At 48.0% G+C, this 16196-nt stretch overlaps 1 protein-coding gene and 2 pseudogenes across 1 annotated transcript; 1 reads left to right on the top strand and 2 right to left on the bottom strand.

Annotated features, from left to right (window-relative positions):
* Nucleotides 1-4126: 4126 nt before the first annotated feature.
* Nucleotides 4127-12367, top strand: LOC133917928 (RING-H2 finger protein ATL11-like; annotated as a pseudogene).
* A 784-nt stretch (nucleotides 12368-13151) lies between these two features.
* On the bottom strand, nucleotides 13152-14441 carry LOC133917927 (E3 ubiquitin-protein ligase ATL6-like; annotated as a pseudogene).
* LOC133919132 (E3 ubiquitin-protein ligase ATL6-like) lies at nucleotides 14354-15981 on the bottom strand. Its single transcript, XM_062363405.1, has one exon. It carries the CDS (start codon nucleotides 15685-15687, stop codon nucleotides 14605-14607), a length of 1083 nt encoding a protein of 360 aa, XP_062219389.1. The 5' UTR covers nucleotides 15688-15981; the 3' UTR covers nucleotides 14354-14604.
* Nucleotides 15982-16196: the final 215 nt, after the last annotated feature.

Here is a 16196-nt window from a genome sequence, read left to right as displayed (position 1 = left end):
AGCCCTGATTAGCACGACTTAGCACAGCTCTCAGCTTAAGATCATGTTGCTGGGGATCCAGTTGAAAATGACGCATCAGCCACTTGCACACGCCCACTATGGTCCTCTCATTGGCTCTACTAAGTCTCTTAATGACATGCTGAAATTCAGAGAGATCTACACTGTTAGGACCATAACTAATTTGACCTCACCATAATATATCTGAAAATATAATTTATCTGACATCCCTAGAAACATCCGAAAATATATCCAATGTTAAGACCGAAAAACTATATTTCTGATTATCGAAACTATAACAGAATTACCGACACCGATTATCGCCTAACAATAGGTTTCTTTAATATTGCCCATAAGCAAACTAACCTAATTAAACTAATTAACCATCCGTCTACTTAATAAAATTTCTAATTACCTATAATTATTACTTACATCATTATTCTGTACAATCTAGATATTCAAAACTACCATACTATAAATAATACTATACATCTAATGGCTATCCTATCATGTCGTAATTAATATTTACAATATATTATAAAATACAACATTTTCTACATTTCTAAACCCTAGGTCATATCTAATATAGCTATTGTTATACCACTAAATCCTAGATCTAGTGGTACTTTACTTACTAATAAAAACGTGAGTATTAAAAAATTACCGGAAAACACGCCTCAAAATCTGCAGATCAAAAACAGTAGGGCTTCGCCACACTGCCTCCCTCTCTTCTCCTCTTCCTTTCTCTTTTTTCAGAATAAAATAAGTATTTTTCCTCATTTTTGAGGTTTATATAGAGGAGGGGACGGGGCCGGCCCTCTAACCGCCCTCTGAGAGGGCGGCAAGGGGCCTTAGCCCCACCCGTTCTTTCAGAGGGCGCTATGAGGTGGCCCTACCATCGTGGCCATCCTTACCGCCCTCTGAAAGAGCTGCAGCCCTTTTAGAAGACGGTAGTCTCCTATTTTTGCAAATCTTACTGCCAGGAATCTACTTATTTAAATATTTAATTGAAAAAAATATAAATTAAAAAACTACTATTGTTACGGTAGAATGTGGGCGGGAGAGCAATCGATTTCTGAAAATAATTTAGATTTTTTGGTCTCTTGTGTGCTTCATTTTATAGATCTATTTGTCCTTCTCCAATGAGCCCTCTTGCCTGATTTTATTTTATCCTTCATGGGTTTTGGGATCAAATTACCTCTATGGCCAACTCATTGTTTTCCCAATTACAAGGTGAAGCATACACGCACACACCACACACACTTATAATATCTATATGAATTAATTTGAATTTGCCTTTGAAAAGAAATGATTTAAAATTTCGTTGAAAAATATGTACCCAACTTCTCAAACAATAGCATTCATTATACTTATAATAGGAAAGGCATTAGACGGCACCTTTGATCGGTGATGCAGGCTGCTAATGTTGATGCTAGGCGAAGTTAACACGATCGCACCTTTGATCCTTATAATGCTTGTAAGATAGCTTTAGCGACCGATATTTAGTTATGGTACCCGTTCATTACTAGTGTTGTTTCTTTAAAGTTTAAAATATTAAAATTAAAATTTTTGTTTTGTTCTTACCTTGTTGTATGTATAAATTATGTTTCTAAACTCTTAGTTTTAATGGACTAGTATATTTTGTATGATTTTTATGATGAGAGAAAGTCATAATATATTCACTACTACATAATATTTTTTGGTGTTTTTAAATACTGCTATTGGAACTCAGCGCGCACTATATTGACCGTTATCTGTCATCCGGTATCCTGATACTCGATCCGCTATAACTCTACTATCCGCTATTTATTACTACTTGATCAGCAACGGCACGTGAGTATATATGCGTGGGTATATGGAACGTTCCAATAGTTGCTAGGACGCACAGGCTCGATCCATCATACGGTGCGATACCTAACAAATCACGAAATCCGACGGTGCATGTAAGTTTACAAGTTCACCGGGGGCCATCACTACTATAAAATAGGTTATAAATAGTATCTTATTAGTGTCAGTTGTATAAAAACATAATTAAAGACGTATCAATATCAGCTATTAAACTCTCTCGTGTGAACAATATCACTAAGAAACAACACTGATAGTTCATTTTCAGTGCCGATTCGAGGCACAACCGATACCCGAAATTTATATGCAGTGAAATTTAAGCTCGCACTCTGCGTCCGCTCAGCTCCTTCACAGCTTGCCTTATCCTCTTGGTCTCTCTCCTCTCGCGTCCTCACTCCTCAGTCCTCACCCCCATCTCTCTTGTCCGATCTCTCTCATCCTGTTTGTTAAAGTGAGCATGAACGAAACCCTCTACCTGAGGAAGATCGACCTCAGGATGTACAAGGGCTACCACGAGCTCAGGAAGGCCTAGGAGGCCATGTTCCTCTGCTTCTCCAGCAGCGTGGACATGCCCGGCCATCAACACGTCAGACTTTGCTACCACCTACAAGGACAAGGACAGCGACCTGATACTTGTTGGAGACGTGCCCTTCGAGTAGGTGCTTGCAAATACACGTTCTTTAGTTTGTTTTTCATCTGCTGATTTTTCTCTACATATTAAGATTTAATAGGAGGTTTGTTAGATTCAACAGTGCCTGATGATGTTTCATGCTTCAGCACCTGCAAGAGGTTCAGGATCACGAAGGGATCTGAAGTAAGAGGACTCGGGTCAGGGAAGAACAACTGATCGAGCAAGATGCATGCCTAGTGCATGAACGAATTCTTTTGTTCTTTTGGGTTCTCCAAGGCTTTGTTATTTTCTTTCTTTTTTCTCCACCTGATTCATTTTATTTGATAGTCACCGGTTTAGTTTTCAATCCCCTTAACTCCCCGTAAATCTGTGCTATTAGCATTGATGGAATCGTAACCTATATGATTGATTGTAAGATGTGCTTGTATGATCGGTGTTGATTGTGAGATTGATCTGAGCTATAACCTGTATGTCATCGTAACCTGATAAAATTATGTGGGATGAGTCGATTTGATTGTGAGATGTGTTTGTACGATGAGATGAGTCAATTTGTGCATACGGCGGTGGTGGCGGCGGTAGGAGCACAGCAGAGGTGGTGGCGACAGGAGCGGTAGCCGAGCTGGCTCAAAAGAGCCGACTCTTTTATTTTTTAGCTTGGGAAATTTTTTCAGTGTCGGTTGTAGGTACGAACCAACACTGAAAAGAACTTTCAGTATCGGTTCCAGACTCGACACTGATAGTCATTGATTATCAGTGCTGAGTAAAGAGTGTCGGTTGAAAAACCGATAATGAAGCTATTTTTCAACCGACACTGATATACCTTTTTATGGTAGTGAATGTTGAGAACATATGTTTTCCAAAAATAATATGTTCAGAATGTAAGAAACATCAGAGCATTTCAAACGTTGGCCAGTTTGGCCTGCCTGGCTGCCATCTTTTTTGCGTTTAAATGTTACAGCTGTCGACCCAAACTGAGAGTATCTCCAAGAGACACCTTATTCTGTTCCCTATAGTTAAATTTAGAGATTTTAATTAAAAATCATTCTGCAATAACTCCCCAAACAGAATCTCTATTTTTATCAATCCTCTAAACACATCTCCATCCTAGCTAGAAATAGAAAACCCTTTCAAACTCCCAATCCTACTAGCTCCACGCTCCCACAGCCCGCGCCTCTTGCTCCTCCCACACCTCCTGCTCCTGCCCGATGGCGTCCTCCGCCTTGTTTGGTGTCCTCAACAACGTTGTGTTCTTGGCCCAGGCGTGGTCTTGCCTCTCCACGACGCTGCAGAAGCCGCTTAACAACTCATTCCCGCTCAAGAAGCTCAAGAGGCAGCGACAGACCCGGTATTAGAAGTTTATTAGAGATGAAGGAGATTTAAGAAGTAAATATAATTAAAAAGACTTTTTATATGAGAATATAAGGAGTGAGTTTTAAGACTCCATTGGAGTGCATCTCACATACAATTAGTCTGTAATCTCACACGCAATGAAATCAATTCTACCGTAACCCCAACTAAATCAATTCTGCTGGCGCATCTCACACGCAATTAGTCTGTAATCTCCGTCTCTTAAAACCCCACCCCCTGAGCCGCTAATCATACCCACCACCGCACCTGCCATCTCCGCCCAAACCCTACCACAGGGGTGGCGCTATGTACCATTCGCCGGAGCCGCGTGACAACTCGACGGTCGCCGACGTGATGAGCATCTCCGTCTTCATGTCCGTTTTCTTCCCCATCTTCATTTTGCTCTTCGCCTTCGCGTGCCTCTACTTGTTCCGGCCCCACGACGGGTGCGAACGCCTCTGCGTCGATGTCGGAGTGGTGGCGCGGCGGGAGCCACAGGCCGGGAGCGCTCAACGCTACTGCGATCGCTGCTCTTCTGCATGTGTTCTACAGGGACGTCAGGCGGCACCGGATCATGGACGGGTGGGACGACAACGACGATGCACTCGAGTGCTCGGTGTGCCTCCTCGAGTTCGACGACGATGACACGCTCCACCTCATCCCGACGTGCCCCCATGCGTTCCACCTGAAGTGCATCAACCTCTGGCTCGAGAGGCACGCCACGTGCCCGCTCTACCGCGCCACCGTGTCACGGCGGCACACAGGACATGCAAGGAAGGCACCAAGAGCTCTGAAGCTGGAAGTGCTGGCAAGAACGCCACAATGGGCTGCAAGGTGGAGCCAAGAGCACGTCGGCCCAGCTCTCGTTACCCAGCTGCAGAATGGGCTGTGTAATAGGGTCGTAGTCGATTGTCTGAACCTGAGTGTTATAACCGGACAACGTGTGAGAGGCGGAGGGAGGAGATTACAGACATGAACTTCTAAACCCTTCCAATACAATTCCTCCTCCATCCTCTAAAACCTTCCTCCTCCATCCTCTAAAACCTTGCCATTCTTCCTCTTCTCGGGTCTCCCCCTCTCCTCTTCCTCCGTCACGCTGTTGGGCTTCTCACATCTGGTATCAGAGCCGGCATCCTGGAGCCATCGTACTACCTCAAGAAGCTGTTGTATCACACGTGTGAGTAGCAACATGCCATGGAGACGGACAAGCAGCTGATGGAGATCGCGAAGAACATGGTCGCCCTTCAGGAGACCACTCAAATCAACTCGAAGACCTTGGTCGCTCTCCAGGAATCGAACTAGACCATCCTGGAATTGATTGGAGATTTGATGGGTTGGAAGCCGAAGGTTGAAGCAGTGGTGGAAGAGGTGCGCGATGAAATCGGCATCCTGCGCACGCAAGTGGAGCAGATCGCTAAGAATCCAGTGCTGAGCGTGAAGGCACCGCTGCTACCGACCCCGCTGCCTCCTCCAACACCCATCGAAGGGCAAAAGGATGGCGATCGCCTCTTCTACAGGGTGGATCACGCGCCCAAGTTGGACGGCCACCGCTACCAGCATGGGAACCAGGGGATGAAAATTGGGGAAGTTTTTTCCCCAATTTCACCTCCGGAGAAGGGTATGTGTTCTTCTCCAACATCTCATCGCGCCTCTGATACTCGTGGGGATGGATTGCATTGATTTGGGCCTGGGTATTCTCCTGTTACGCCTCCCGGCATGGATATTCCCCAATTTGGTGGAGACAATCTGAGGCCATGGCAACTCAGATACGAAGCTTATTTCCATGTGTTCAACATTCATGAAGATTTTTGGGTCAGTGTGGCACTTTTACACTGTGGGGGTTGTGCTGCTCTCTGGATTTAATCCAATCCGAGAGTCAAGAGCATGGAATGGCGAGAGTTCATGTTTGCTTTGTGTGAGAAATTTTGGAAGGGCGAGTTTTAGAGCGTGTTGAGGTAGTTCTCACACTTCAAACAAGTGGGTAGTGTCACACAATACACCAAGAGGTTTAATGATTTGATGCACAGCTTAATAGCTCACCATTCTTCATGGGATCCTCAATTTTTTGAGACTTAATTCTTGGATGGGCTTAGAGAAGAAATCCATGCTCCAGTTATGTTACATCACCCTGGAGATTTGGATACTGTCGTATCTCTGGCTTGTTTGTAGGAGGAAATCATGGATGCATCCAAGCAGAGAGATCACCGGTGTTTTGATGCGCCCACCTCTAAGGCACCAATTCGGACGGGGTATCCATTACCACCGCCACCGAATAAGCAAAGAACGCCACCAGTGGATGATTGCAAGGGGATTGAAGGAGCACGAACGCATGCTGGTGAAGACCAATTGGCAGCACTACGCACTCATCGAAGAGCGCAAGGCCTCTGCATGAAGTGTGGAGAAAAGTGGGATCGAGATCACCGTTGTTCTCCAACTGTGCAGCTTCATATGGTTGAAGATATGTTGGATTTCTGGAGTGGACAAGAGCACTACAACCCAATTTCAGATGATTCTCAATCCCAGACAAACGAAGGTAATTCATGTCCCTGTCCTCAGTCGCTCTTTCTAGCGTTGAGGGGCCCAGGACAATTCGGTTGAAGGGTATGATTCAGAAGAAAGATGTGCTGATGTTGATTGACTCTAGGAGCTCACATAATTTTGTGAGTACCAAATCTGTTGATCATTTGTCAAGAGTCAGAAGAAGTGTGCCAACCATGTCAGTCAGGATTTCTAATGGAGGCATCTTGTATTGTCAGCAAGAAATGGCTTAATGTGAATGGTGGGTTCAAGGTGTCTCATTCTGTATTGATCTTAAGGTATTACCTATTGGGGGTTATGATGTAATTTTAGGCATGGAGTGGCTTGAAGCTCACAGTCCAATGACATTTCATTGGAAGCACAAGCTTTTGACATTTGAGTACAATGGTGCTTGGGTTACCCTGTAAGGAAATCAGTTAGAAAATGGATACTGCAATATGATCACTGCTAATGAGTTCCATAATATGATGAGAAGAGATGCTATTGCTTCTATAGTGCAGGTATGCAGTCTTGATTCCTTACAACAATATGAAGGATTACCAGATGCAGTTGCTCTTCTTTTGCAGCAGTTTGCAGATCTCTTCACTGAACCAAAGGGGCTTCCTCCACAAAGACCATATGACCATCAGATCCCACTACTTCCAGGAGCACAACCAGTTAATCTCAAACCTTATAGATATAGCCTAGCTCAAAAGAATGAGATAGAAAGGCATGTAACAGATATGTTGGAACAAGGAATTATACAAAGGAGTAACAGTCCCTTCGCTTCACCTGTCTTACTAGTCGAAAAGAAAGATCACACTTGACGATTTTGTGTAGATTACAGGAGATTGAATGCTATTACAGTCAAAAACAGATTCCCTCTCCTTGTCATAGACGAGTTGCTTGATGAATTAGCTAGTGCTTGCTTGTTTTCTAGTATTGATATGAGATCTGGATATCACCAATTTCGAATGGATCCAAAAGATGAGGCCAAAACTGCTTTCAAGATTCACCATGGTCATTATGAGTTCAAGGTAATGCCCTATGGCCTCACCGGAGCACCTGCTACTTTCCTAAGCATTATGAACATCATCCTTGCTCCATTGCTTAGAGGAAATGAGATTTTTTCTTTTTACTACAAATTAATAAGCGGTTGGTTCGCTTTGTATAACTACTTTAGGTTCAAATCCTATTGGACGCAATCTTTTTTCTATCTATTCTTTAAATAACTATACTAAAAAAATAACTATACTAAAAACTAAGAAAACTTTTTTGCATGATTCAAATGAAAAATCTTTCTCAAAGATTCCTCTTCTATTAACACGAGTTATACTAATAAGAGTATGCTATATTTATGTTTGTTCCTGAAGGGAAAACCGTTCGAGCTGTTCCTGAATAGCTTCCTTCAAAAGGATTTCCGCTTGCTCGGTGAATGTCTTGCTAGAACTTTAGTTCTTTTCTCTATCTAGAAGTGTAATAGAATAACCCGGTTGAAGGAGTGACGCAATCCATCGGTTGATTTAAAGCCCCCGCCTTTCGCCCATAAAATTGATTCACAACTAATAGAACTATAGCCCCTCCGGGGCGAGGGCTCTGTTCTCTCTGCTCTGCTGCCCGGAAGGTGTTTGTGTTTATAGATGATATATTACTCTATAGCACATCTTTGGAGAGCCACTGTGGCTTATTGCAACAAGTCTTTCATATACTGCAATCACATAATCTGAAGAGTAAGAAGTCCAAGTGTGCCTTTGCCAAGGATAGTCTCACATACCTAGGCCATGTGATTAGTGCTGCTGGTGTGAGTACCAATCCTAAAAATATTCAAGCTGTGACAGATTGGCCAACACCTACTAATGTGAGAGAAGTTTGAGGTTTTTTGGGTTTAGCTGGCTATTATCGCAAATTTGTGAGTGGATTTGGTGTAATATGCAAGCCTTTGACTGATCTCCTTAAGAAATACTCCATCTTCATGTGGACACATACACATCAGGAGGCTTTCCAAGCACTGAAGCAAGCTCTGCTCATAGCTCTAGTCTTGGCTTTGCCAATTTTTCTCTGTAGTTTGTTATTGAGACTGATGCCTCTGATAAGGGTATTGGGGCAGTTCTCATGCAGCAAGGGCATCCTTTGGCATTCTTAAGCAAGGCATTAGGACCAAAATATCAGGGATTGTCTACTTATGAAAAAGAGGGCTTGGCTATTTTGATGGCTGTAGATTATTGGAGACAATACTTGAAAAATGGTGAGTTCCTTCTGTGTACTGATCAAAGAAGCTTGGTTCACTTAGAGGATCAACGTTTAACCACACCATGGCAACAAAAGCTCATGACAAAAATGCTGGGATTTCAATTCAGGATAGTGTACAAAAAGGGTTTGGACAATAAAGGTGCTGATTCTCTTTCTCGTTGTATGTCATCATCCACACCTGAAGTAAATGCCATCTCTACTGTCATTCCCACTTGGTTGGCTAGCATTGTTGAAGGTTACAAGCAAGATCTAGTTACTCAGGACATCTTGACTCAATTGTCAGCCACTGGAACATCAGAACAGGGATTTCATCTCTGAGATGGTCTGTTGAGATACAAGGGCCGCATTTGGGTGGGTAATAACTCTGATATGCAACACACTATCATTACATCACTTCATTCGAGTGCCTTGGGTGGTCATTCAGGGTTCCAAGCAACTTATGCTCGAGTGCGAAAGCTATTTGCTTGGCCAGCCATGAAGAAAGGGATCAAGGCTTTTATTGCCAGATACACAGTATGCCTTCAATCCAAAACTGAACGTGAGCTACCCAGGGTTGTTACAACCTCTACCAGTTCTCAGCGCTGCATGGCAGATAGTTTCCATGGATTTTATTGGGGGGGTTGCCACGTTCCACTGGTTATGACTGTGTGATGGTGGTGGTCGATAAATTGACCAAATATGCTCATTTTTTGGCTATTCCTCATCCATTTACAACAGACTAGATTGCTCAGCTTTACCTCAATCATGTCTATAAATTACATGGAATGCCTTAGTCCATTATTTCAGATCGTGACCGTATCTTCACCAGCAACCTATGGAGGGAATTGTTTTGTTTGGCTGGCACTAAACTTTGCTTGAGTTCAGCGTATAACCCACAATCCAATGAACAAACTGAGCATGTCAATCAATGCTTAGAAGGGTATTTGCGCTGTTTTGTTCACACTTGTCCCAGCAAATGGTATTCTTGGTTGGCCCTCGCTGAATTTTGGTACAATACAACCTGACATTCAGCAATCGGTTGTTCACCTGTTGAGGCTTTATATGGTCACTCACCAAGGCACTTTGGTATTGGAGATACTTCTACATGTGCTCTGCTTGATTTACATCAGTGGCTCAAAGAAAGGTAGCTCAAGAGCAAGCTTCTGAAACATCACTTGGAGAGGGCATGACAGTGAATGAAAGACCAAGCAGACAAGAAACGATCTGAGCGGTCGTTTGAAGTGGGCGACTAGGTCTACATCAAATTGCAGCTGTATGACCAAACATCTATTGCTAATCGCGCTAACACAAGTTGTCTTTTCGGTATTATGGCCTGTTTCAGGTGATTCAACGCATCGGACAGGTGGCGTACAAGCTCAAGCTTCCTCTGGCATTCCGTATTCACCCAGTCATCCACGTGTCCCAGCTCAAGCGTGGCGTGCCCCCTACTACTCCAGTGCACGCCTCGCTGCCGGATCTTTGGGATGAAGAAGAGAATTCGGCAGCGGGTCCAGCACGGGTTCTGCAACATCGCCTCTATCGTTGAGGGTCCAAAGCTGTCAAGCAAGTGCTGATCCAATGAGAAGGCATGCCTCCAAAACTGGCTACTTAGGAAGATGAAGCTGAGATCTGTCATAGCTTCCTGACGGTGACGGCTTGGGGACAAGCCGTGTCTCCAGAAGGGGGGATGTCACGGTGGCACATAGGACAGGCAGGGCTGGCCCTGAGGGGGGTCGAGCAGGGCAGCCGCCCCGGGTATAATATACTTGTGTGTATGTAATATATATATATATATAGACACACACACACACACACACACACACACACACACACACACACACACACACATATATATATATATATATATATATATATAATATAAATCCGCATGACAACACACAACATATAGAACTAAGTCTAAAATAACAGGTAGGCCTAATAGTCCGTATAGTAGGACGCATGTGGCCTGGTTCCTTCGATCCATAAAAAATCAAGTGACATGCCTGCATGCCTAGTCTATTTGGTTGTTTGCCTATTTCGTACTTTCTTCTGTCCAGTTAGTCCAGTTTTCTACGTTCCGTGGAACCACGACTCCAAGGCATTCCAAATGCGCGCAGCTTTGATCGTGGACAGGCATCAGCCATTGCCATATGAGTTTTCGTTGCTGGTTTTTCTCCTCTATAGTTTCTACTCCACCTCAAATGGATCTGATCCTTGCTGAGATCGCACGTTTGAAATATGAAAAAGTCCCCGCTCGCTCTAGCGATCGATGGGTCTGGTTCCATTGCACGGTACGGGGGCGGCTTCCGCGTGCGCTCAATCATCACTGTCACAAAACATGATCGTTCACGCTACCAATCATTGAAGCACGTAGCCGATCGACCACCAGCAATTGAACCTAGCCGTTTAACAGTAAGCAGCTGCCTACCAGCGCAGCGTTTGTGCTGTGGTGCTAGCACCTGTCAGATAGCTCCAAAGCCATACTATGGTTGCAAGCTACCTGCTGCATGTATTGGTGAGTAACTAGAGTTACACGCAACAAGTTGTATATAGGAATGCAAATACAGCTGACCGAGTGATTATCTCTACCTAGCTAGCATGTATTAACGCAAGAATACGTACGTGTACTCCGATCTTTCACAATTTTGTTCCCACGAGCATTTACAATAATTCTGTTCCCACAAGCATTTACAATAAGCTGGAATAACTTGGAATACATCTGATCATCAGCTGGAACAACCTAGAATATGTCCGATCAGACGCATTTCAAGTTGTTCCAGCTTACCGTAACGGACGCATTTTAAGTTGTTTCAGCTTATCGTAAATGCTCACAGACTCTACCTGAAATATTGTCTCTGCAATAGATATATAAATATTTTAATGTTTATGTTCAATAGGGCCATGTTTTTAGTTTCGCCCCGGGCCACTGAAATCTCAGGGCCGGCCCTAAGGATAGGCAAGGAAGGCGCCAAGAGCTCTGAAGCTGGAAGTGCTGGCGGGAACGCCACAACGGGCCGCAAGGTGGAGCCAAGAGCACGTCGGCCCAGCTCTTGTTACCCAGCTGCGGAATGAGCTATGTAATAGGGCCGTAGTCGATTGTCTGAACCAGGGTGTTATAACCGGACAGCGTGTGAGAGGCGGAGGGAGGAGATTACAGACCTGAACTTCTAAACCCTTCCAATACAATTCCTCCTTCATCCTCTAAAACCTTGTCATTCTTCCTCTTCTCCGGGCTCCCCCTCTCCTCTTCCTCCGTCACACCGCCGGGCTCGTGACACACCGTCCTCGACGCACCGCCTATGCCGGTGCCGCAGCTCTAAACGCTGCCGCCGCCACCACCACTAGACTAGACACCCGAGAGTGCGGCGGTTGTTCTGATTGGCGACGTAAGCGATAGTGAGGAGGACAGGATGATGATCCAGTGCCTAGCGAGGAAGCGGCGCGCGACCGGGCAGCAGGCGCTGCCGTGGTCCAACTTGACGGGGCACGACGGCGACGGGATGGAGCGGTTTACACTACGGCTGCCGTAGCACGTGCACCTGGAGATCCTCATGTCGCACAGGCTGAGGCACGTGACAAGCAGGGTGGCGTGATGGCAGCGCCCACGAAGCCAGTACGGTGGGAGAGAGCGTCCGGAGCGCCGTAGCGCGGCTGCTTTCGCTCTTCGTGCCAGGCACCGGGTGGAAGGGCGACGACGACGACGATTGGTCTAGCAAGGCGGCCAACGCCGGGGCGTTGTCTCTCCGCCCTTGCCAGAACTTGTCACGCGGAGGAGTAGGAGAAGAGAAGAGAAGCGTCTGATCAACAAAGGCAGAGAGAGAAGCGAAGTAATCCGTGGTCAAGCGCCAATTGGTACGCCTGTTTCCTCGATCCGATTTCACATCTCCAACGACTCCATCAGTTGTTCTTTGGAGCTCAGGATTGAGCTCGAGTGATTTGCAGAGTCTAGCTGTTTTAGTAGAGATGCTTCTCCCAAGATTGAGGCATCAAAGTGTAGTCATCAACCATGTGGCACTGCAACATTGCAGAATTTTGTTCATTTTTGTGGGAGCAAGAAATCGGAAATGTGAGCAAAGGTCCTAATTGAAGCCCCAAATGAAACATGTTGTTTGACAATTGACATTGCTATGGTTGAGCGTTCAAAGGCTTCAATTCAAGCATGTGCCTCGCTTTTGGCTTTGACATGACCTCCATCCTGCGTTCACGACGTTGCATGGCTGACACGGCTGCTCCATTGCTACGCGGCCGATTCAGGTGTAAATTCTGTCGCATGTGCTCTTGCGCACATGTCCATTGGATCTGCACTGAGATTCGTGCACTCCGGCCCATTTGGACTATGATGGCACATGAGACATTGCCACATCTGAACTACAATGTGAAAACGTAGCTAACCTATGGAAGCGTTTGTACCTCATTAGAGGCTGTGTACTGCATGTTAACATAGGCCAGGAATACGGCAAAGATTACAAGCGTGAGGAGTTGGGTCTTGTGTAGAGAGATCACGCTACAAACACGAAGATTCAGTCAGATGTTTATTTTAAAAGAGACGGGCTTTGAAATCATGAAATTGTTTTCTTAGGCAATTGCATCAGAATTTTCGTCTCATAGATGAGGGGATTGACGCTAAGTTTCATGCCGCCTGGGCGATGTAGAGGGTTCCTTTTTTTTCACAAGAGTCAACCCAAGCTAAAAAAAATCCTGGAGGAGGAGGTAGCCGGGAGTTTCTATTTCCCCTCTCGCATATTCTCCTATAAAAGCCTCCAAAAAAGACTGAGTAAAAGGGGTCCGGATAAAAAAATAATAATGAAAAAAGCTAAAAAAAAGAAGAAAGAAACCAAACACAAACACACACACCGAGGATGAAAACAAAACAAACCAAAGTCAAGCCCAATTCCCGGATTTGCACCGGGCTGGCCGCCGCGCCGCCGCGGTTCCCACTTCTCCGCTCCCATCCCGTCCCCACTACGCCGTCCTGGCCAAGAAGGACTGCCAGCGGCGCCGTGCACCGTGCCAGCTCCCACCACCACCTTCACACACCTCGCAGCTCTAGCCCAGTAGGTCGATGACGAGGTTGGTTGCATGCCGTAGCCGCCTTGACTTGAGCACCTCCGCCCGCACGTGCGGCGGCAGCCGCACCATGAACCTCTCGTCGCCGCCCACCGTCTCAGCCGCGACCGTCTCCGTCGTTGACGGCGAGTGCCCCGTCGAGTGCAACCGCTGCATCCTTGCCGCACACCGCACGCGGTGTAGCCTCTCGAGCTCCAACTCCAATGCATCCTCCCTCCTCTCCTCCTCGTCATTCTCCACCTCCAACCGCACAACAACGGCCTCCGGTGTCTGCGCCTGCGTCTCAGGCGATGAAAGCGCCACCACTGGCGCAGGCTTCTTGTGGTTGGCGCAGCACAGAGGGCAGGTGATGTGGAATTCGAGCCAGGGGTCGATGCAGTCCGGGTGGAAGGCGTGGGAGCATTGCGGCAGCAGTCGCAGCTCGTCACCATCCTCGAACGCGGTGAAGCACACGACACGGCGCACTCCATCCCGCCGCCGCCGCTCCTGTGCTTCCTGATCTCCGCGTACGGTAGGATCGGGAGCGCATCCATCGCCGCCGGGTCAAGCCAGCGCCGGCGCCGCCCGATGGACCCTTGCCGCTCTCCGGCGCCGGCTCCAGGGCCCTGGCCGCAGAGGACGAAGACGCAGAGCAAGACGAGGATGAAGAAAGCGACAATGGCTACGCTGATGAGGATAGGTAGGTGACAGGGTGTGGCTGGCGGTGGCCATAAGCAGTGGCGCCTACGCGGTGACCATGGTGATAGCACCTATGACGGTGGGGTGGAGAGAAGCAATTACATAAGCAATTTCGTACGCTATGTTTCATGCCGCCCCGGCGATGTAGAGAGGCTCCGATTTTTCTACAAAGTCAAGCCACACACAAACAATTCTTCCATAAAAAAGGGCAAACTCAAATACAGAGAGAGACCATCCCCTCGAGCAATTCGTGGGAGAGAGAGAGAGAGACTAAAAATGATAAAAAAACAAAGTCAAGCCAAATTCCCGGCTTTGCACTGGGCCGGCCACCGCGCCGTGGAGCATACCACATGACCGCATGGCGGTCTTCTTGCGACCGCCTCGGGTCCCACGCCTCCTCTCCGCGCCGACTCTTCCCCACCGCCCTGTGCCCACGACGTCGTCCTGGCCAAGAAGGACGGCCAACGGCGCCGTGCGACGTGACATCTCCCACCACCACCTGCACACGTCGAGCTCCCCTCGCAGTTCGAGGCGCCGCCTAGGCTGACGACGAGGCTGGTTGCGTGCCGCAGCCGCCTCGACTTGAGCACCTCCTCCCGGACGTGCGGTGGCAACCGCACCGTGAACCTCTCGTGCTCTCCCATCTCAGCCGCTGCCGTCGTGGGCATCGAGTGCCCCGTCGAGCGCGACCGCGGCATCCTTGCCGCGCGCCGCACGCAGCGCAGCTTCTCGAGCTCCACGGCCTCCTCCCTCCTCTCCTCCTCGTCGTTCTCCACATCCACCCGCACAGCGACGGCCTCCGACGTCTCCGGCTTCGTCTCAGGCGAAGAAAGCGGCACCACCGGCGGCGCAGGGTTCTCGAGGTTGGCGCGGCACAGTGGGCAGGTAACGTGGCCCTCGAGCCAGGGGTCGATGCAGTCCGGGTGGAAGGCGTGGGAGCACTGCGGCAGCAGCCGGAGCTCGTCACCGTCGTCGAACGCGGTGAGGCACACGGCGCACTCCAGCCCGCCGCCGCCGCTCTTGTGCTTCCTGATCTCCGCGTACGGCACGATCGGGAGCGCGGCTACCGCCGCTGGGTCGAGTCCCCGCCTGCGTCGCCTGATGGACCCCTGACGTGCTCCGGCGCTGGCGTCCGCGTCAGCGGAGCTGCTGCTCCACTTGTTGAAGAGGACGCAGAAAAAGACGAGGACGAAGAAGGCGATGATGGCGATGGTGATGAAGGTAGTAGGCACGGTACGGCCGGCAGTCGTCGTGAGAAACTGCAGCTGTGGCGGCGGAGGCGCCTGCGCGGTGACCATGGAGAAAGCACCTACGACGGCGAGGTGCAAAGAGAGGACGACAAGTGGGTGTCGCCGCCCCGTGTTTGTGGTGGCCATGGCCGGCTGCTGCCGGAAGGATTCGCACACTTGTTTGCGTGCAGCAGACGAATGAATGGACGGATTGATGGCTTTAGCTGGAGCACTTCCTAGCGGTGCTTGACCACTCCATTCTATTTGTGTGATCGAGTTGGAGGGGGAGCAGTACGGCAACTATGTCGTGCTGGCAAGTGACAACGGGAAAGTTTCGGTGCTCGGTGGAGGAAAAAGCCCTGAAATGTCAACGGCAGGCCCAATTCGGTGGACCTCTTGTGCCATGGGTAAACCCTGCTGCCCGATCCCCTCCTCGGCTCGCTCCCTCGTCCTCTTCCTCCCTTGATGTCACCTTTGCATGCATGGCTTTGGCCCGACGCAAGGTAGATGAACGGGCATGGGAGGGAGAAGGGCAGCGCCCCGATATGATGTCGGGTACCGTTTGTCAACGGGAACACCGAAATCTGGTTTTGTCTCGATAGGGCGATATGGCTCTTTCTCGGCTACGAAAATGACAAAAAGTGCTACGCACATGT

Source organism: Phragmites australis, chromosome 5 (genome assembly GCF_958298935.1).
Source record: "Phragmites australis chromosome 5, lpPhrAust1.1, whole genome shotgun sequence".
Taxonomy (NCBI): domain Eukaryota; kingdom Viridiplantae; phylum Streptophyta; class Magnoliopsida; order Poales; family Poaceae; genus Phragmites; species Phragmites australis.
Note: the sequence above shows the minus strand (reverse complement) of the source record. Positions and strands in the feature narration are given on the sequence as shown.